At 30.0% G+C, this 24,035-nt stretch overlaps 1 protein-coding gene across 1 annotated transcript in view; it reads left to right on the top strand.

The window, feature by feature from the left end:
* LOC142321008 (beta-1,4-galactosyltransferase 4-like) overlaps nt 1-24,035 on the top strand; it is a 514,975-nt gene that overhangs the window by 472,447 nt on the left and 18,493 nt on the right. Inside the window, exons 3-7 of the mRNA XM_075359002.1 lie at nt 1,710-1,776; nt 7,897-8,066; nt 19,257-19,373; nt 19,742-19,958; nt 22,182-22,420. Of these exons, the coding sequence (XP_075215117.1) occupies nt 7,920-8,066; nt 19,257-19,373; nt 19,742-19,958; nt 22,182-22,420 (720 nt within the window). The 5' untranslated portion in view covers nt 1,710-1,776; nt 7,897-7,919. The remainder of the gene's footprint in view (nt 1-1,709; nt 1,777-7,896; nt 8,067-19,256; nt 19,374-19,741; nt 19,959-22,181; nt 22,421-24,035) is intronic.

The raw sequence follows: 24,035 nt of genomic DNA, 5'->3' as shown, positions 1-24,035 counted from the left end.
ATGGAGTGAGTGGAGTAGAGGTGATGTAATTTCTCTTAAACAGGGAAAACTTTTCAAACCAGTTAAAAAAGTTTCTTTGATTAAACAAATTATTGTCCAGCAAACAAATTTTACCTTTATATAAAATTTACCAATTTTTAAAATACCACTGAAAAAAAAATGTATCGATTCTATATAGCTCTTAGAAGTTTTATTTCTATTTCACCTGAAAATTGCCTTATTTATTTCTAATCTAATGCTTGAAATAACATTCAGTTTTACTTTTTATTTAGTTATGTTAAACAAAAATAATTTCTTCCACTTTTTCTCATAATTTTTAATTAGGTTTATAATCATTTAATCCTGCTTATAAAGTAAAAGCTCAGTGGATGCGGAAAATGTCACTCTGTAATTTAATTTTCCGTTATACTTGTCATTTTCAGAAAGCTGATTTACATCATCTTGCTTCATAGTACTGTATAATATTTTAAAGGTTTTGAAACATTACTTAATTAAAAAGATGAAAGATAAATTTAAACTCTTTTTGGTCATTTTGTTTTCACTAATTAAATGAATCGGTGAAAGCTTCATACATGCATTTAATTTTTTCTTTTAATTAGATATGAGTTAGAAATTTATTGTTTACATTAATTACACTATTTGCTTTTCTACTACATTTGTGTAATTATTAAAAAAATTATGTTCTTAAATCTTAACTTGTAGTCTAACTCTAATATCCCTCTTGTCTAAATACTGTGTTATTCTTAAATAAATACCAAATAACATAAAATTTAGTTTATTATATAACCAAACTCAGTATTACATTCTTTACATACTACAAAATAATTTTAAATTATTGTAGAAGGAATAATAATAACATAAATTTGTTATACCGATTTTTCTTCACTATTTAGTTTTACGTCTGCTGGCTTGAGACATTTAATGCATTATTTCACAATTGAAAGAGCTACACTGTTTGTTGCTTTGCACTATCTATCCCTGTATTTTTATATGGTTGTGACACATGTAAAGCAACTGTGACAGAAAAAGCACCAATCAGAGCTGCTTTCTTTGAGAGTAATCATGTTTATTATGCAGCTAGTCTTGACGGTGAACAAAGTTAAATATCACACCAGAGATTAAATATCTCCTATATTATGGTAAGTTTAGTATCCATATAAATCATGGCTGTCCATAAATCAAATCACACTATTTTTCATAACTTGTTACTCCCTTGTTCTTTCATGACAGGTCATTAAAATTACATCAAAGTACTTTTCTTACGCTAGAATTGATTTTAGAATGTTTAAAGGACAAAGGAGAAGAATGCTTCTTAAATAAGAGATATCAAGTTTCTTGTTTGTAAGCACTGATAATTCCATGTGAAATAAAAACCGTTTGTACATTTAAATGCAATCAGAGCATTTAATCTTTTTTTTCTTCATGACTGATAGCAATACAAAATTTTGCAAAATTCATACCATTGAAAAGAAGAAAGATAAAATTAATTTAGAATAATAAATATGCAAGCAAGCTCTTTCACTTTATTTTTCATAAGAAACTTTCTTGGTAGAAAACTTGTTTTACTGTTATTAAGCTAACAACACAGAATAATTTTATGAAAATACCAACCATTAATTTACATTCACTTAATTTTTACTGTTTATAAATCAGTTTAAAATTTATACTTATTTGCTAATTAATATGCTTATTTTAATTTTCTTTCACAGATATGATGGGAGGTCGATGACCCCAGAACGGCCGCCCCTCGGCACCGCAGACTGCGCACAAGCACGGGTAATTTATATAATTACATAATATACAATTTAATTTTAAAAACATCTTTTTACAATTTACTATGATTTTTTCTGTTACATTTTTGTTTTAGATAAATGTTATCGTTTAAGTTTAAGTTACACATCTTAGTGTTGAACTGCTGTTTTTAGATGTACATCATCAAGAAGTTATTTATATATACCTCACAGTATACAATCTGAAAATTATTGTAATATTTATTTGATTCTTGTATAAATGAAGTTATTTATATCCTATGATAATAAAATAAAATAACTGTGCAAGTATGATCATCTTGTAATTCTTGACCAAATATACAGCCTAAATTACATAGACTTTGGATGACTGTTGCTATGGTAACAATGAAGATCAACATTAAAGCATATAACATATCTAAAGTAGCATATGTGAAGTAAGTTATATAATTGCATATAAGAATATAAGATTACTAGGTTTCTATCTATAACCCAGCAAGGGAAGCTCCTGTAGTAAAGTTAGCTTCAGTTGTATCATCCCTACCATATCGTGCCTTGTGAGGTAGTTTTTTCTCTTTTTTAGAATATCTTTTATCCTTGTAATGTAAAGCCTCATAAAGTGGTTACAGATAAATTACTAGGTACACACCTGAAATTTATTACCATAAAGTGGATTAACAGGAATTAAGCCAATGTATGTAGCAATGAGATACTTACAACAGTACGAGTAGAATCAAAATACTTCCTGAAAATTATAATTTTAACCAGCACTTCTTTCTAGTTCTATATTCCTCCCTCAAAAAATAGATTCTACCTCAAAAACCAGTTTTAATTGTGCTTATATAAATAATGTCTGCCACTTTCAGCAGTTGATTTACAAAGTCACCAAAATTTTCTGTGAGTTTAGACAAAATTCTCTTTGCAAATTCTGCCCATGAGAATAAGCCAAATATCATTGAAAATCTGATATTTGACTATAAGGATGTTTGTTTAAAATTCAGAAATTCCTTGATTGATCTAAATAATTCTTTTTAATAATTAATAAATGTATTCACTGAAGTTTGTAAAACATTTAAAGCCTAAATCTATCTAGATGATTCAATAATGAGATGATTAGTATGGCTTAAAATGGCGGGAGGGGGGGGAGTGTGTCTTATTTTACAACATAATTTTCCATATAATATTTTTACATGCTTGCTAGTCATGTTCTATAAATGATAAGTATATGATTTCCTCATGTGAAATTGTTTCAGATATTTCATTAATATAAGTTTAAGTTTATAGCAGTTATTTCATTTATTACCATTCTACTGGACTAATTGTATAAGATATCAGCAATTAACTGACACTGATTTGTTCTTACATGTTTTCTGTAACTTGGAAAGAATGTAATTTTTTGCAATAAACTTTTTCATTATGAACATATCCTTTCACACTTTTGTCTGGGATTGAGTAACTTAATAATGTATCATAACAAACCTAAATATAAGTACATGCATAAAATTGAAGTGTTACCAGTAAATATCTTATAATGAGATAATTCAAGATAACTCCACATTTTTCATATCAAATGAATAATTATATCTAAGTTTGTTCTCAGTATTTTATCAATTATGTTAGCAAGTTATCCCAATTTTCAACTGTTGTTTTTTTTTTTTTTTATGAACAGCATCAAACAGCATATTGTACTAAAACTTACCGAATGAACTCATTTTAACTCAGATAAGAATCTGCTATGATCGTTGTCTTAACTAAAACATTAGCCAAGATGTTCACAAAAAACCAACAATTTTTAGAATTAGATGAATCCATTCTACTATAGAAATCAGCCATTGTCAAAAAACTGAGTGGCAATAGACCATTTATTGATGCAGCTCTTGACAGGGAATGAAAAATTCAATTAATGGTCAGGGAAGATGAATGTTATTGATGATAATTCATGTAGGTTCTGCAGAGATTTGTTTCACTGCACTATATTGGTTTGTCTACATAATGTGAAACATTTGCAAAGAATTGGATCTGAATTTGCCATATAAAAATTTTATGTAATATAATAAATCATCTGTTTAAGTGGGAGACATTATTTACATGCATACATACAGTTGAAACTGATTTTTGAGGGAGCATTTCATTTTTTAGGTTTTATGTATAGTAATAGTGAACAAAATTAAAATTATTAGGAAGGACTTCTTTTTTATTCTCTTTTGAAAGTAAATTAATCCCTTTTAAAAATGTAATTAATCAAAGCAATAACTTTTAATTACTTAAAATTTTATCTTTCTCGATACTGAGTTGTTATAATGCCTTAGTGTCAGCTACATATTCAAAATCTATTCATAATTATCTGTTGCAAAATACTACCTATTAGTAAAAATTTTGAATATTTTCACTGGTTCCTGTAAAAAATATCATGGTCTAATCCTCCTGCGTTTTACAACGTTAAATTGAGTGGCAGAATTTAGTGGGAAAATATATGTAATTAAAATGATAATCTATTAATTAAAGAACAAGAAACACAAAACAAAAGGAAAAATCAGTCTTTCCCTTAGTCTACTACAGTGACATTTCTTGACAGTACACTTCACTTTAATGTATTTCTGAATTCTTTGTAACCGAGTAGAAGTATAATTGCAGAAATTATATCAATGGTAAACTTGCTAGACTTTTTTTCTCAGTTAATAAGCAACTTTATTAGATTTTATTGCATGTTTTAAAAAATAATTTTTAAAGATTCACTTAAAGAGAATCATATAATATTTTAGTAGGAATCAAATTTAGTGTTTATTGACAAATTTATGTACAAAAAAAAAGTTTATTAATTGTGATCTTTTACGAAAAAAAATTAATTACTTATTTATTTCTCCTGTAAGCAACAACACACTCAATTACAGAATTTAATTATAAATGAATTTTGGCATAAGAAAATTGCCTAGCATTGAACCCAGAACCATACAGATGAAAAGTGAAGATGTTACTATTCTGCCATGGAAATCAGCAAATAAATAAATAAGTCAGTAAATAAATATCTAATAACATAAAAATTAAATTATCACTTAGGAAAGCTAAAGTATTGACATTACATATCTATATATTTTACTACAAAACTTCCTGGTATCGTATTTTATACTTAATAATTAAATCTGGTTCTATTTACACTGACTAGTTTTAAATATAGTCATTAACCAGTGGTATAATACTGAAAAAGTACACATTTATTAGATACAAAATATACATTTAATGATAACGCTCGGCCATTACGGATACCACTACTCATCCCTTACAAAGGGCTGGATGGTGAGAAAGAACAATCTACTCACAGATAAATAGCAACATGAATAAAAAACACCACCTAACAGCATAACTCAAATTCTCTTATAAACAGCAAAATCATCCTACCCACAATCACTCAGGAGAGCAGATATTTTTACCTATGATGAGACCAGCAAACTGCTTATCAACAATATATTTAACATTTTAAAAATAGATAAAATGTTTTAAAAAAATAAATATTAACAATGTATGCAGTGCCATTTATTAAAATAATAGTCATGCACTCTGTATGAACACCAATGTTATATCTAAAGCAAGTTGTTGCAGTGGGCTTGCTGTACAGAAGTTAATTTTGGGACTCGATTAAAAAGTTAGAAAATTAATGTTGCGCCCATCTATATTTTCTTATAATTAAGTTTAACTCAATTTACACCATTATTAACATTGCAGTTAAGTTAGATTTTTTCCATTGACTTGTAAGTTTTCTTACAAAACACGCAGTATACATAACTCAACATTTTCTTAGATAAGACCTACTTTCTCTTAAGTAAAATGAAGGTAACAAGAATAGAGTAGCTGATTTGAATCATTAGTGTAATATACTGAATTATTATAGAGTTATATATTGACTAACTGCAAAATGATTGAAAAAGTTAGCAAATTATGTGGAATAAGTTAACAAATGTTGTTTAAAATTTTAAAAACTGACTAAGGACAGTTTTCAATTTTCTGCTAAACAAAAAGTGACTAAAAAAAAAAACAGTGGAAAAAAATTAAAACATAATATTGAATATGTATTTTTTGGTTAGAGGACACATTTTAGAGGAAACATACCATCAATATTAATCTCAACTCTTAAAATCACAAATGCAAAAAAGAATATTTTTTATCAAAAATATAAAATATTTTTAAATTTGTATTTTCAATGGGTATTAAAAAAAAAAGGGTTTATAAATAAAAAGTAGTTTATGAATAATAATAATAATATATAATATAATCTGGATGAATTCTGGGCAAGTATCAAACCAACTGTTAGAAAAGTATGAAAAAAAAGAATAGGTTACATTAAAATTTAATAGATTTACTTCGTGTTTATATGAATAGCAATATGTAGTTCAGCAATAAATGATGTTGTAAATGATTAATTTGTAAATTAAAAAAAAAAATTGAATAGTCTTTAAGAGAGAATATTTGGTTTCAATTTAGTAATTTTGCAGCAATATTTGAATTTATCTTCTTTATTGAATTAATCTCTTGTAAATTTCAATGAAATTTTAGCTAATTGTAAAGTTAGAAGAAAAATGTCCAAGTAAATTGAAAGTGAATTTTTTATATCTATTATTAATAGTTTTGAAGTGTTATCACATTTTATACTGATCTTCAGTAAATTTAAATTTCAAATAAATATCCAAGATAATATTACTCAAATTCTATCTGTTAGTAAAGTAAACAAACTAATAATTTGTTACATTATACTTATGATACAAATAGATGTAAATAATTAGAAAATGTAACATATACCAATAGGAGTTTGCAATATAAAGTAATTATTTAACTACTTTGTTTTTATGTTAAACAATAATAAAATACCAGAATGAAAACTGACCTTAAATTGAATAGATATTACAACACCATTCTCCACAATACTGTTGAAATAAAATGTTAGCATGCATTTTTTATCTATTTTTAATGATAAGGCTATTAACTATGGTTGATTGTATAGTCATGAATTTGATAATATTTTACTAAATATTTTTTGATAACTCCATAATTAAAATAAGTCAATAATTTATAATACATTGAATAAATAAGTTACACTAACTCATATTGAAGTAAGCTATAAGTAGAGTTTTCCTTTTTTTTACTAATGTATCATTAGTTCACTTTTTGATAAGCTTAATACTAACAACTAATACTTAATAATAATAATAATAATAATAATAATAATAATGTAATATTACATAGTAATATAATGAATTAAAATATTAAAAAAAACTTATTACAGTGCAAATTATAATCATCAAACTGTCTCCTTTTCTCTTGGCTTTAATGAGATGAACAACTTTTTAAAGTTATATTTGAAGCTACTTATTATACAATATTTATAAAACAATATTTTTAAAACATCAAATATTAATTACTCTTTTATTAATTTGAGTTGTTATATTAGATACTTTATAATAGAAGCATTTTGTTTTAAATAATAGCAATTTACAATTTATAACTCATACGGTCAACTCATATAAATTGTATTCATTATGTAAAAGTGACTGTACCACTTTTTTAAAACTCTCTCTCTCTCTCTCCCCCTCCTCTCTATCATTCTTTCTCACTCACACAACGAAATAGAACTGAGCTGCCATCTCATCTGAATAAATAAGCTTTGTCAGGTTATAAATGCCACATTGAGTGATATTATTCAACAGTTATTGATCAAATGATTTTATATTTTGGTAACAAATACCACAATACTGTGAAATCTGCAGCAGCCTATATAGAAAGGGTTGAGAAGGATGAATCCATTCCAGTCTTCGACCTAATTTTATAGCTTAGTTATTAAATTATCTTTTATATCTTAACCAATATATATTTAAAAATTATCATATCACATTATTCTAATTTAAAGTCTAATGTGATTCCTTTTTTTATTCCCAACATTTCTCAAATAAAATAATATAGCTTAACAAACAGAAAAAGTTTCTTCAGAAATATTTTATATATTAACAAATATTTTTATCAGTACCTTTTTCATTTTTATCAGAGTAATATTATTCTACTGTCTTTATTGCCTATTAATTAAGTTATATCAATGTTATAAAAATCTGTAAATTAAACATTTTTAATAAAGATATCTAATATTTTGTTTTGTTATTTCTAGGGACGACATGCAGAAGAGGAAAAATGCGTGTGGTGCGGCTGCGCAGCACTCAAATCTCGAGGCGTACACGGGGGCGTTGGTGGCCCCCTGGTGGTCGGTGCCTCCGCCTCTTGCCTCTTTTGTGCATTTTCATAATCATTGCTGCATTGGGCATTCTGGCAATATCAGAAGTAATTATATTTTTATCAGTACATGAGTTACACAACTCTTAAAATCTATATATTGAAGATAAAAACAAACTATAATACTTTCTTTCTTTTGTAATTTAACAACTGGTTTTTAAAGTTTCATTAATAAAAAAAAAATGAATAGGACTATAAGTACTAGATTTAAAAGTCAACTTTTGAATTAAATATTGAATGATCTTTTGTTCTCTACTGAGGTTTTTCAGTTGTGAATTCTACTCCCCCAGTGAGATTTTAACAATGGAATCGTGAAATCATGGAATTGCCCTTAGGCTCATGAATATGTCCAATGAAAATTCCTCTTTGTACAATATTCAGAACTAATAAAATTAAAATGTATATATTTTTTTAATATAACAAGAAACTTTTACATTTTTCTTAAAAGGGTTTATATAAATTAACAATGCATTAAATAGTAATGTTGGTAAATATTTTTATTCTTTATTTTGGAATGTGATCATATTTCAAACAAAAACAAAAAAAAATATTCAGTACAATTCATAATGTTTCAATTTTCTGTTCATTTTTAATACTTGATGCAGTATTTAAGTATTAACAATAATTTATTTATTATTTTTTTTTTTAAGAAGAAATTATTGTTAATAATATAATTAATATTAGATTTTTAATTTATTATTATACTATTAGAGTATAATATAATTTATAAATTATATTATTATTTATTTACTGAAGTAAGTTGAAACAAAAACATTCTTCATTATTTTTAAACACATGAAAATAAACTTTGGAAGATTTTTTTGGAAGCTCCTTCATCTAATGATAGATGTTTATTATAACCATTTTGAAATGTTTAAGAAACCCCTTTAATTATATAAGAAGGGTTGTGCAAAATAGTGTATGTAATCTGTGATGTGTTTAATATCTTGATTTATTTTATTTTGTTTTATTTTCATTTAATATATTGTTTTTCAGATTTAAAATAATTTGCAAATATTACATTGTTCACGCTGATTTGAGCCATTGTTTTTTTTTTTATATGTAAAATTTGCATGTGTTCTTTGTTTAACCTACCTAATGCAATGTTAGATGCAGTTATTTGAATTTAAATTGCAACATGGATTGTTTTATATACATTTGTTTAAATTTGATATATGACCTAATGTCATTTGTTTTAGGTCTTGAAAGTAACTAAAATCAAAACCTTTTTTTGTGAAAATGTGTCTAATTTTACTACTGATTGACATATATTTGTTTATATTATGTCATTACTGGCTAGTTTTTTTTTTTTTTTTTTTAATTTTTAAGTAGCATATTGTCTATAAATGTGGAGGAAAATCACACCTTAAAAGCTAGATTTAAATTGTTGATTTTTTTTTCTTATTTGCAGTTATTAATTGAATTATGCTTGTTAGATGATGAATGTCATTTGAATGCTTTATTTTCATACTATGAAAGTGTTAAGATAGATAATGTAGATAATGACATGTTAGATGAGATAAACATTACTATATATTTTAGAGCTTAGTTATTGTTAACTTTGAATATACTGATCTAGAATGATGTGTTTGAAATAGTAATCATAGACATCATCAATGAAAAGATTTTTTAAATGCATATTTCCATTTATACTGAGCCATTTTTATTCAAAATTTTAATCACATTACATTATGTTTCAGTGAATAATAAAATAAAAAATGCTATGTATATTTTTTTAATAAAAAATCCTATATGTATAAATTTATGGCTATATAATATTTATAATTATGTTTTGTTATGTAATTTTTTATCTACAATTTTTTTTTTTTTTTGTCTTCAGTCATTTGACTGGTTTGATGCAGCTCTCCAAGATTCCCTATCTAGTGCTAGTCGTTTCATTTCAGTATACCCTCTACATCCTACATCCCCAACAATTTGTTTTACATACTCCAAACGTGGCCTGCCTACACAATTTTTCCCTTCTACCTGTCCTTCCAATATTAAAGCGACTATTCCAGGATGCCTTAGTATGTGGCCTATAAGTCTGTCTCTTCTTTTAACTATATTTTTCCAAATGCTTCTTTCTTCATCTATTTGCCGCAATACCTCTTCATTTGTCACTTTATCCACCCATCTGATTTTTAACATTCTCCTATAGCACCACATTTCAAAAGCTTCTAATCTTTTCTTCTCAGATACTCCGATTGTCCAAGTTTCACTTCCATATAAAGCGATACTCCAAACATACACTTTCAAAAATCTTTTCCTGAGATTTAAATTAATTTTTGATGTAAACAAATTATATTTCTTACTGAAGGCTCATTTAGCTTGTGCTATTCGGCATTTTATATCGCTCCTGTTTCGTCCATCTTTAGTAATTCTACTTCCCAAATAACAAAATTCTTCTACCTCCATAATCTTTTCTCCTCCTATTTTCACATTCAGTGGTCCATCTTTGTTATTTCTACTACATTTCATTACTTTTGTTTTGTTCTTGTTTATTTTCATGCGATAGTTCTTGCGTAGGACTTCATCTATGCCGTTCATTGTTTCTTCTAAATCCTTTTTACTCTCAGCTAGAATTACTATATCATCAGCAAATCGTAGCATCTTTATCTTTTCACCTTGTACTGTTACTCCGAATCTAAATTGTTCTTTAACATCATTAACTGCTAGTTCCATGTAAAGATTAAAAAGTAACGGAGTTAGGGAACATCCTTGTCGGACTCCCTTTCTTATTAGGGCTTCTTTCTTATGTTCTTCAATTGTTATTGTTGCTGTTTGGTTCCTGTACATGTTAGCAATTGTTCTTCTATCTCTGTATTTCAACCCTAATTTTTTTAAAATGCTGAACATTTTATTCCAATCTACGTTATCGAAAGCCTTTTCTAGGTCTATAAACGCCAAGTATGTCGGTTTGTTTTTCTTTAATCTTCCTTCTACTATTAATCTGAGGCCTAAAATTGCTTCCCTTGTCCCTATACTTTTCCTGAAACCAAATTGGTCTTCTCCTAACACTTCTTCCACTCTCCTCTCAATTCTTCTGTATAAAATTCTAGTTAAGATTTTTGATGCATGACTAGTTAAACTAATTGTTCTATATTCTTCACATTTATCTGCCCCTGCTTTCTTTGGTATCATAACTATAACACTTTTTTTGAAGTCTGACGGAAATTCCCCTTTTTCATAAATATTACACACCAGTTTGTATAATCTATCAATCACTTCCTCACCTGCACTGCGCAGTAATTCTACAGGTATTCCGTCTATTCCAGGAGCCTTTCTGCCATTTAAATCTAAGTCCTACGCAAAAACTATCGCATGAAAATAAACAAGAACAAAACAAAAGTAATGAAATGTAGTAGAAATAACAAAGATGGACCACTGAATGTGAAAATAGGAGGAGAAAAGATTATGGAGGTAGAAGAATTTTGTTATTTGGGAAGTAAAATTACTAAAGATGGACGAAGCAGGAGCGATATAAAATGCTGAATAGCACAAGCTAAACGAGCCTTCAGTAAGAAATATAATTTGTTTACATCAAAAATGAATTTAAATGTCAGGAAAAGATTTTTGAAAGTGTATGTTTGGAGTGTTGCTTTATATGGAAGTGAAACTTGGACAATCGGAGTATCTGAGAAGAAAAGATTAGAAGCTTTTGAAATGTGGTGCTATAGGAGAATGTTAAAAATCAGATGGGTGGATAAAGTGACAAATGAAGAGGTATTGCGGCAAATAGATGAAGAAAGTAGCATTTGGAAAAATATAGTTAAAAGAAGAAACAGACTTATAGGCCACATACTAAGCCATCCTGGAATAGTCGCTTTAATATTGGAAGGACAGGTAGAAGGGAAAAATTGTGTAGGCAGGCCACGTTTGGAGTATGTAAAACAAATTGTTGGGGATGTAGGATGTAGAGGGTATACTGAAATGAAACGACTAGCACTAGATAGGGAAGCTTGGAGAGCTGCATCAAACCGGTCAAATGACTGAAGACAAAAAAAAAAAAAAAAAATGCTCTCTTAAATTCAGATCTCAGTATTGTTTCTCCCATTTCATCCTCCTCAACTTCCTCTTCTTCCTCTATAACACCATTTTCTAATTCATTTCCTCCGTATAACTCTTCAATATATTCCACCCATCTATCGACTTTACCTTTCGTATTATATATTGGTGTACCATCTTTGTTTAACACATTTTAATTTATGTACCCCAAAATTTTCCTTAACTTTCCTGTATGCTCCGTCTATTTTACCAATGTTCATTTCTCTTTCCACTTCTGAACACTTTTCTTTAATCCACTCTTCTTTCGCCAGTTTGCACTTCCTATTTATAGCATTTCTTAATTGCCGATAGTTCCTTTTACTTTCTTCATCATTAGCATTCTTATATTTTCTACGTTCATCCATCAGCTGCAATATATCGTCTGAAACCCAAGGTTTTCTACCAGTTCTCTTTATTCCGCCTAAGTTTGCTTCTGCTGATTTAAGAATTTCCTTTTTAACATTCTCCCATTCTTCTTCTACATTTTCTACCTTATCTTTTTTACTCAGACCTCTTGCGATGTCCTCCTCAAAAATCTTCTTTACCTCCTCTTCCTCAAGCTTCTCTAAATTCCACCGATTCATCTGACAACTTTTCTTCAGTTTTTTAAACCCCAATCTACATTTCATTATCACCAAATTATGGTCGCTATCAATGTCTGCTCCAGGGTAAGTTTTGCAGTCAACGAGTTGATTTCTAAATCTTTGCTTAACCATGATATAATCTATCTGATACCTTGCAGTATCCCTGGCTTTTTCCAAGTGTATATTCTTTTATTATGATTTTTAAATTGGGTGTTGGCAATTACTAAATTATACTTCGTGCAAAACTCTATAAGTCGGTCCCCTCTTTCATTCCTTTTGCCTAGCCCGTATTCACCCACTATATTTCCTTCCTTGCCTTTTCCAATGCTTGCATTCCAATCTCCAACTATTATTAAATTTTCATCTCCTTTTACGTGTTTAATTGCTTCATCAATCTCTTCGTATACACACTCTACCTCATCATCATCATGGGCGCTTGTAGGCATATAAACGTTAACAATCGTTGTCGGTTTAGGTTTTGATTTTATCCTTATTACAATGATTCTATCGCTATGCGTTTTGAAATACTCCACTCTCCTCCCTATCTTCTTGTTCATCACGAAACCTACTCCTGCCTGCCCATTATTTGACGCTGAGTTAATTACTCTAAAATCACCTGACCAAAAGTCGCCTTCCTCTTCCCACCAAACCTCACTAATTCCTACTATATCCACATTCACCCTATCCATTTCCCTTTTTAAATTTTCTAGCCTACCAACCTTTTTTAAGCTTCTTACATTCCACGCTCCGACTCGTAGAATGTTATTTTTTAATTTTCTGGTGACCCCTTCCTTAGTAGTCCCCACCCGGAGATCCGAACGGGGGACTATTTTACCTCCGGAATGTTTTACCAAGGAAGGCGCCTCCATTATTGCTATGTGAAAATGCAGAGAGCCACATTTTCTTGGAAAAAAAGCAGCTGTAGTTTTCCATTGCTTTCAGCTGCGCAGCACTCAGATGACTGAGTGATGTTGATACGGCCGTTTAAGTCATTGTGACTCACGCCCCTAACAACTACTGAAAGAGCTGCTGCCCTCTTTCAGGAATCATTCCTTAGTCTGGCTCTCAACAGATACCTCTCCGATATGGTTGCACCTTATCTACAATAGTTATTCCTTACTTTCTATTTAATTTTAACCTGAGGTACATAACACAAATAAATTTCTGAATGAAATAATTTTAAGTAGAATAAAAATATTATTCAACTGTTGGAGATAGCGCCGCACCACTGTCAAATTAGTAAAATAAATAATATAAGTTGTTTAGCAACCAAATAATAAATAAAAAGAAACATCTGTTCTTTCGTAACATTTTTAGTTACTCGTGATTGCTAGCTTCAACATGATGTAACTTTCTTAGTGTGCATATTCATTGTTAATACATTATATTCTTTTCTAATAGTATGTTTCTTCATTTATAACTTAAAATTTACAAACCCGGCGAGGATGATGTAGCACCCATTAATATATGAATATCGACACAGTCCGCATGTTATTGCACTTTTACATCTTTCTCCAACACCATCATTAAAACCAACTAAACAAAAAAATAAAAAACATTGTTTAATCAGGATTATTTATTTAAAAATGATCATTAATGCTGGATAAAAAAGAAGTCTGAAAGACAAAATTTCTTTTATTGTGAAGAAATTATAGATTTTTAACTATTTTATAAGTTAAATATGAATGGAGAATTGCCAGTCTCTCTTTGTACTCAGTATTATTTCTTGGCTTAATTCCAAATCCAACCCCATAATTTTACTGAAGTTTTTTTAATATTATCTGACCTTTATAACAAGCATACCATAGTGTTCATATGTTAAATAAATTAAATCTTAATTGTCATAATAATATTATTTACAATTTATTACCTAGATCTGGTTATTTTTAATTTAGCTCTTACTTCTTACTTATAATTACAACTGCTACACTCAGGATCAGTTCTTAAAAACAAAAAATACATTTTTTACCAACTCTTCAACGAAAAATACAGTATTACTTTTGGTTGCAAGGTATGAGTGGGGATGAAAATAAATTTCCTTTACGTCTTGAGGTATGTGCAGAGTACAAAAAATACCATTTGCTTAAAATCGGTTTTCCTTATACCAGATTTTTTGTGTCCCCCTTATGGGTGGGTCACGAAAAAGTAACCCCGCCGGAATATGGGGAAATAAATAAAACATTAAATTAATAAGTTTGCGCACTGGACAATGGTATGGAAAATTGGAACAAAGGAAGGGGATGTACATTCCTAGTAAGAACTTTCTTCCGGTGAGTCACGTGATCGCCCCTCTCTCACCGCCCTTCCATGCTTCAATCGTCAGTTGTCTGCTAAGATCAAGAACATGAGTTGTGTTATGCTATGCGTTGTGTTACCGCCCTATTCGATACCAAAGCGAGTGAATATTGTAGAGTCGTACATAAAAACCGGCTCTTTAAAAGAAACACAGGACTTATTCCGAGAAACGTTTCTTAATCGTCCTGTTCCAACTAAACATAGCATTCAGCAATTAGTGAAGAAATCCGCCAAACGGGATATGTTGTAAATGAGAACAGTGAGTAGAGGCTTACGAACGCTACGGTCACCAGACTTGTCAACATGTGACTATTATTTACGGGAATGTTGAAAGGATGAGTGTTTCAAAGCAATCTTCACACAATTGACGAACTGAAGGAGAATATCAGTACGTGCATTAACAGTATTAGCCCGGTGGAATTGCTGAGGTATTCCTGCATTTGCTAAACCGTACACATAAGTGTTTAGTTGGTGAAGATGTTTTTAACATTTACTCTGAAGATTAGTACAGGTCTGTTAGTTCTTAATATCGATCATAAGTAGGTTATTGTAAACGTTGGTGGGACTACTTTTTCGTGGTTCACTCATGTATAGAATTTTAGGCTCGAAAATCTCCAAAACCAATAGATTAATTTCATTGAAATTTAGATATGCTGTAGTAGAATATCCGATATTTGTGTATCTGAAGATTGGTTGAGTCGTTCTTGAGTTACACTGAATTTCAGGTCGAAAAAGATTTGAGGTTAGGTTGGCTGTGTCGAGTGAGTCGCAGTGGTGAGTTGAAGCTTGTTTTTTTTTTAATTTTTTTGTAGTACTTTTTTGATGTGTAACTATTTTTTATGAACTTTTTAAAAATCTTTTTAAAATTTTTTAATAAATTTTATCCACTGTGTTGGTTTTGTGGTAGACTCGTCGTAGATCTGCCGATTTCGAAGTTGAAGTTCTGAGATTCAAATCGTAATAAAGATAGTTGCTTTTACTCGGTTTTGAATATTAGATCGTTGATACCGGTGTTCTTTAGTGATTGGATTTCAATTAACCACACCTGGTCAGCCTGAGTTTGCTCAAGACTACACATTTACATTACGCAAATAAGTTGCTAATAATTTTAATTGTTGATGCGACTAAAAATAAAACCATAAAAAACGCTAAATTTTATTTTGAATTTTTTTTGTATAAAAATCAGTTTTGTTGCTTTAATATTAATGTATAGTAGTAAATAATTACAGTATAGTTAGTTAATCCTTACTATGAGAATAAAGCATCTGACAGAAAAAAAATTGATTTTTATTTATTAATTTTTGTAATTAAAACCAAATAATAAATTCACCTACAAATTATGCTTTGAACTGGTGCTTTGAGAAAATCTTTTAATACAGCTTTTTTGTTATAAACTTAAAGATTACATTATTGTTATTTACACCCATCTTGGAGAGGTTAGAAAATTATTGAATGTGAGGCTAAAGGGTAGCGCACAGATTTGAAATTATGCGGTTTCCAACAATTGAATTTAAAAAATCCTGACAACATTAGCGGTATGAGGGGTTGCACAATCTTGCACAAACCATTGAGTATATACAGGCAATCCTGAACCCCGTAGGGGAAGACACCCTCCGCCACCCTCTCCGTTTCGAGCCCTTATGAGCTTTACTGGAGGTCATCTTCAAAACCTCGGCTTTTGACATAATCCAGTCTGTCTCGGCCAGGATATCACCGATGCAAATGCCACGAGTGACATTCCCATCGGGTATTACTATTTAATGAACTCAAAACAAAACACATCTCACCGAGTTTTAAGTAAGACTGAAAGGACCTAACTAATCAAAGGAATTGAGCTACCTACCTATAGAAGATAAAAAGTGAGTTCAACACACAACACGAAACATAAAAATATTTCACTGAACAGTAACATTGAAACAAAAACAAAATTTATAAAACAAAACATCAATAAAAGCAGAACAAAAGAGAAATCCAAGCAGAGCTCTAGTTCCCCTCAGCAATCCTTTCCTTTGCTTGGTACACGATAAAACTCTCCACTATTGCCCATTCGGCCTGGCTCCTCCAGTTTACACAGAGATCCAATGCTGATCTAATAAGATCAAGCCGACCGATGGTCTCCGTACGCATTAACTCGTACTTTGAGCACTCATGTAGAACATGGTAGGTGTCATCCAATTGCCCACACTGAGGACACATCCCAGAATCTACTAGGCCGAATTTCTGCAGTCTGACCCTAAAAGCACCATGGCCCGAAAGAAATTGCTTCACATATTTGTTAGGGTGCACCCAAGAGGCATCCCGCAAACCAAAATTTGGAGAGAGATCATGCGTATAACGTCCACTATCTGAATCATACCACCTGGCCTGCCACAAATAATTTCCGTTATTCAATTTTTCAAACTTCATCCAAAGTCATCTCACCAGACTTCTTAGCAACATACCACTGCTGCTTCTCAGACGCAATCAAGTCTATCGATTTCACACCTGCAATCACCAAGACTGCCTCCCGTGAAATAGTACGGTAACCACCCGTTACCGTTAACAATATTAGTCGTTGAGCCCTTAAAAATATGTTCCGATAACTTTTATACTTTAGCCTATATAGGCAATTCAGTTGCAAGCAGTTACAATAGAAAATGTTTCTTTAACATATCCAAATAGCATTAAGAATTAACTGTACCATCGAAAAACACTGGCCCTATCAATTCGTGACTGGATAAAACTCCCCAAATGGTTACTTTAGGCCCGTGGTGTTGTTTTTCATGCACGATTTGTAGTGCTGGTATTGCTTAAAAGCAGACATTTTATGAAAGACTGTCACACTACTAGCACAACTAGTGGATGTATATGTATAAGTTACTACTGAATGTTACTGATGTTTGTCAGGTGGTTACGTGTCAGTGCAGTATTGTGAGTACAGTTGTCTTTGTGTCAAGCAAGTCAAGCCCGGTTCTCCCTGTCCGGTGGTTAGAGGCATGAGGCATCGAAGTGTAAAAATCGAGATCCAGTCTCCGGGAGGGACCTGGGAATGACGTAGTCTGGCTCAGTTCACCCCTTCTCAGAGATTATAGGCAGGCGAATAAAAAAGATCCACTGGAGGGGCTGAACTGCCATGCTGGACGTACTGCCAGTAGGTGGGAAGGCCCCTTTGAGTTGAAGACACACTCTCCTGGGCTGAGCTTTACTTGGTTGTATGTCCGGCACAGGGTGTATGGGGGAAAAAAGTTGTCTTTGTGTAAAATGCCTTATTCAATCCAGGAGAGGATAACTACAGTCGAAGCCTGCCTATATTTGTCCTGAATCATTTGAAGAATCACATCAAGTATTCGTAGAAAAAATTCCAAATGCCTGTATCCCAGTGAAGAGTAACATATGTACGAGTAATTTAGATAAAAAATGGCATACAATAGGTTTGGTTTCAAATGCAAAACGAAATAGCCAACCTTCTATTAGGACTTCACAGGCCATTGCCGATATTGAAAGGAGGATTATTGCCAGTCCAATAAAATCACTACACAAGTTATCCCAACAATCTGGTGTTAAATACACAACTTGCCATAAAATTCTTCATGAATTAAAATTGAAACTTACCACGTTACAACTGAAGAAGATAGACAATGAGCTGTCAGCAGAGGACGTGGGGCCTCCACGTTCCCCAGAGTTGTCGACATGTGATTTTTTCCTTTGGGGCTACTTAAAGGAGTTAAAGAGTTTATGCATCTAATTCACACAATATTGATGAACTGAAGATGAAAATTCAACGAGAAATCAACGCAATTGACAATATCTTTTTGCATCAGACGACTTTCAATATGATCAGTCGAGCACAAAAGTGCATCAGTGCCCATGGTAGTCATTTTAAACATCTTTTGTAATAATAAGGTAAATAAGTGCAACATTTAAATTATGTTTTATGTTTTTCTTATTTAATTTATATGTATCATTCATAAAATTTCATTCCAACATAACCTACTGATTCTGCAGTGGGTAGTTACAGGTTCGGTTCTATGTTGCTCATTCTGTATAAAAATTGATTGATTGATTGATGAACTTATATAATACATATACAAAACATTTGTTATGCATTTCCAATAAAATAAAATCAAACAATGGAAACTTGACCAAAGGAATTGTGACTGAAATTCATAAATTAAATTTTCAGATTTCATCTATATATTGAGATTTAATACTTTATATTAAATATTAAAATATTCTGATTTCTGCTCTCATATTTTTACCATTTTTTTTGTAGTTCTAAGAATTAATTTATTAATAAATAATATAAGCACTTAAAATTAATTATTTTTTGTTGTAGATGTCACTTGTACAGCGAAGAGTAGTTTCACCAGTAGTAGGTGGAGGCGCTGCCTCAAGGATTATGCCTGGAAGAGTGCAACATCCACCCCAGTCCTCTCATTCACATCAAATTCAAGTAAATATTTACTTATTTTGATTTTTTTACTCTCTCTTTTTTTTGAAAATATTTAAATTGTTACAAGTTATCAATATACACACTTATTTATTTATTCATCTCTTATTCTACTTGAAACATCTTAAACCACTCTGATCTAAATTTTACAAAGTTTACTAGGTCTAATCAGGCAAATGCCAGAACAGTTCCTTTTGTTTTCTTAAAAGTTGTTCAGGTACAACTTTTAGATAAAACAAATCATATCCTAATTAGAATAACTTTTCTAATTTGGACAGTATTATTTGAACCATACAGAGACCTTTTTTCATTGTGTGATGTTGCTTAAAAATGTATTTTAGAAATAATTATTTCTCCTTTTGTTATTACAGACCAGCAACACTGTATTCAAGATAGAACCCCTATTGCGCCGCAATGCTCCTTCTGTAGAATTATCTGCTCAAGTAGCAATCAATGCGGTAAGAGCATCTTTTATTGCAGACATCATTACACGCGAAGGAAACATCACATGGGTGAAAGAACAACTTACTTCAAAGCAAACATGCCAACAACAGCCAGATGATTGTCCCAAAGTGCCTCCTAAATTGTGTAAGATGTGTTATTGCATTTGCATAAATTTTCCTAACAACATTAAGATTATCTTTATTATCTAAAATACCATTATAAATAATATAATAATAAAAATCAAAAAATAAATAAATATTATGAAAAAATGTAGATATATAGGATATTTGCAATTTTTTTTATATTAAAATTACATTTTTTAAATCTTTTAATTATTAAAAAAAATTTACTGAAGATATTGTTTAGGAAGTCAAAAAGCATAAAATTATTAGTTTATTATAAATGAAAAGTATGAAATGAATAAAACTGATTTTGGATATTACAGATTTTAGTTGGGTAATTATATGGACTGTTAAATTAAATTACAAACATCTGAAGTATAATAAAAAAAGTATGATGGTTATTGTACAATATCTGAAGCCTTGTTCTGTTGGGTACATCAAGCACTCCAAAAAAATAGATTCAATTAACTTTGTTGTAATAAAGGTGAAGAGTAGGTTTCAATTTGACAACTAATCTTAGCAATAATACTGAAAAAATAATAAATATTTTCTTTATGCATCAAAACACATAAACTCACAAACTACAAATTCCCTTAAAAATGCTGGCTTGTGGAAATATATATGCCTCACCAACACAATATAAGACAATTTGAAAAACTCATACACAAAACAAAATACACCATCACAAAAAAAAACCATATAAATTATAAACTTCACAGTTAAATAAAAAATTAATAAACAAATATATTTTCTTTACCTTACCATCACATAAATAACAAATAATTTATGCAGTTTCAAACATACAGGATTCTAACAACAAAATACTTACAACACTTCAAACCACCCAATCTCTTATAAATTCTCAGTTTGAAAAGCCATCATTTATAGACTACTTAATATCACTTGAACATCACAAAGAACATAAAATACCTAGCACACTTAAAAGGATGTAATAACATCACTTACTAACACCCTTCTACACAAAATAAATAAAAGTAAAAACAAAGATAATCAAAACAGAAATACATTATGTTTAATGCAATAAACAAAGATTCAGCAAAAAAAATAAATTTATAACAGTTGGATTATGCATTGCAACTTACAGTAGAAGAACAAATCACCACACCCCAGCATACTCACAAAAAAGTAATGTCACTGGAATAAGTAAATTAAACTGCATTAAGTGAATCATGTTTTACAATGGATAAATAGGATAGAAATTTAAATACAAATAAATGAACATATATCAACGTAGAATCATCATTTACCAGCTTCCTCATAAAAATTAATCACAAATACACATATATGAAAACCTTTCCAGCTTATTCAATTGGGCCTCCCAGCTTCAGTAATAGCAGAAGTTAAAGATGGTTTGATAAAAGGTAAAGGAAAATAGGTTTTGAATAAAGGTAAGTTAAAGGTGGTTAGATATATGTGCAAGGCGTACAATGAAATGAAATGATGAAACATGCACCGACTCATTCCCACATAAATTAAATAAAAAACAAAGACCACTTTAATTTAAAAAATCTATCACACTTTAGGAGACCTGAAAATAAGTATGGATACATTGTAGCATTCAGAACAAAAAAAAGATCATCACTAATAGAACACAATTAGCAAATGCTCTTGTTGTTTATAAGTGAATGTTCTGACTGAACCAAGTTCCATTTTGGACAAATGAGTTTCAGCTTTATACAAATTTGGAATAAATACAAGAAAGCATAACTTAATTAACACAAAGGTCAAAACTTTCTGGCCAAGGAAAAAAATCACAAATAGTACAACATAATAACCTAGATATTCTTCTGTAAACACACAAAAGAGGATCACAAGATTTAGATTAAATATGATAAATATTAGCTGTGTCTATTCACAGAATATAGACACAGTTAATATTTAACATTCACTTTATAACATCCTAAATATGTAACATATTAAATCAAAAATAAAAACATTAACAATTTTCTCAACTGAAAAAAATGATTATCTTACTTACTTTAATTATCCAAAAATTAAGTGTGCTATTATCACAGAGAAAATTAAAAGTGCTTTTAATGAAAGTAAAAATTCAAATAAATATAAACTGAGTTTACTTTTTACTTTTTTTTTTTTTTTTTTTGTAAAAATTATAATAATACTAGAGTAATATAATTTAGACTAGTGTGTAAACTAGTGTATTATTGCAGTGAAAATTTTCATATTATTAGTATTTATTTAAAAATTTAAGTTTATTTTCTTCTAGATGGTGCCAAAAATGTATCATCATCACCATTACAACTTTCTGAAAGTATGTTAAGGACATTGGTTGGACCAGTAGAAATGGGTGGAAAATGGTCACCTCCTGAATGTTCTGCCAGACATTCTATAGCAATTGTTATACCGTACAGAGATAGATGGGAACAACTACTGACTCTTTTATATCATTTACACCCTTTGCTTCAGCGTCAGCAGTTAAAGTACAGAATCTTTCTAGTTGAACAGGTAAATAAATGTTATCTCTCAAATCTTACGACACGTGTCCATCATTAACATTATTATTAAAATTCATAAAAATCAGTTTTAGTTCAGAATTTTTTTTTACAAAAACTGTTTCTGCCAGCAACATTTATTTCTATATTTATTAAAAATATTAAACTTCTACAACTACTTATTTTACTGTAACATGCAAATTAATCTGAACACAGATGTTATATAATAAAATGTAAATTTATTTAGGAAAAAATCATACCTGTACAATTTTTGGATATAGTAATTAATAATTCCTGCCTTATTCCTAATTACTTCATGTACACCATTTCCCATCAGTTAATCAAGTTTCGTACACATTTTTTTTTTTAATTGAATCATGATGAACACACCAATATTATTGTTTTAATGAGGTCAATTTGTGTGATACATTTCATTCATGAGAGTCGTTTTTTGACTATTGACCAAAAATTTTTAGTTGGTTTAAGTCTGAGGAGTTTCCTGGCTACAAAGCACTTTAATATTTTATTCTTCAAAACTTTTTCCACTTTTTTGGCAGCATAGCTTGGCACTAAATCTTATTAAAACACTTTGCTGTCTTGTGGGAATTTGTTTTGAAGTTGTGTCACAATTCTTTCCTTCAGAATCTTGATATATCCATCACTTTCAACATATCACATTCTGGAATTAATGATACAAGGCCCTTCAAATGTGAAACAACCCCAAAGCATTTTTTTCTGGAGATGCTTAACTGATTGTTGGACGTGAGCCAGTAATGTATTTTCATCTGATGCTTTTCTAATGTTTGGAACTCTTGCCAATGAACATAAAAATATAACATTGAAAAACATAGCATTTTTTCAGTCTTCTTTGGTCTCCCAAAAGAGCCTTTTATTGCACATTGCTGGTGTTAAAAGCTGGTTTTTTAGCTGGCCAATGAGTCTTTGGTCCAACTGCAAGAAGTCAGCATCCAACAATTGTCATGTGTAAATCTGTTCCACAAGCTGCTTGTTCTTGATTTAAGTCCACAGCAGATAATTTTGGATCAAGTTTATTTTTTCTTACAAATAACCAATCCTATGTTGGAGTAATTTTTCTTTTATAGACACATTTGCCTTTCCTTTGAGGTGAAAAGGGACCAGTTTCTTTGAATTGTTTTAAAATAGCATTCACTGCCTAGTCCAACTCCAAACTAAGAAGCTAATTGTTGTATCATACTGGTATCTTCAGAAAGAGAAATAATTTTCAAATGTTTTCTTAGAGTTATGTCCATTATTATATATGTAAGACACACAGAACAAGAAATACAAAAATATGATTTTGTAATAAAAAGTGAAATAAACTTTCACAAAACACTATTTGTAGCATGAAAATTTCTAAATAACCAAAGAACAATAACATCACATTGCGAAGTCTACTTTAAAGAATGGATGTGGTCAAGCAGTGCAGCCATAACATAGAAATAAACAAAAAACTCCCTGTGTTCAAATTAATTTGCACGCTGCTGAATTGTTATAAGAAAATTTGAGAGTATCATAACTTAATGCAGGAGGCACTACAAGACTGTTTTATGTTACTTTTACACACTCTTTGGTATAGCATTAATCATGTTTTAACGTATGGAGATTAT

Source organism: Lycorma delicatula, chromosome 3 (assembly GCF_047948215.1).
Source record: "Lycorma delicatula isolate Av1 chromosome 3, ASM4794821v1, whole genome shotgun sequence".
NCBI classification, from domain to species: Eukaryota; Metazoa; Arthropoda; class Insecta; order Hemiptera; family Fulgoridae; genus Lycorma; species Lycorma delicatula.
The sequence above is the reverse complement of the archived record's forward strand: the minus strand, read 5'-3'. Positions and strand labels throughout refer to the sequence as shown.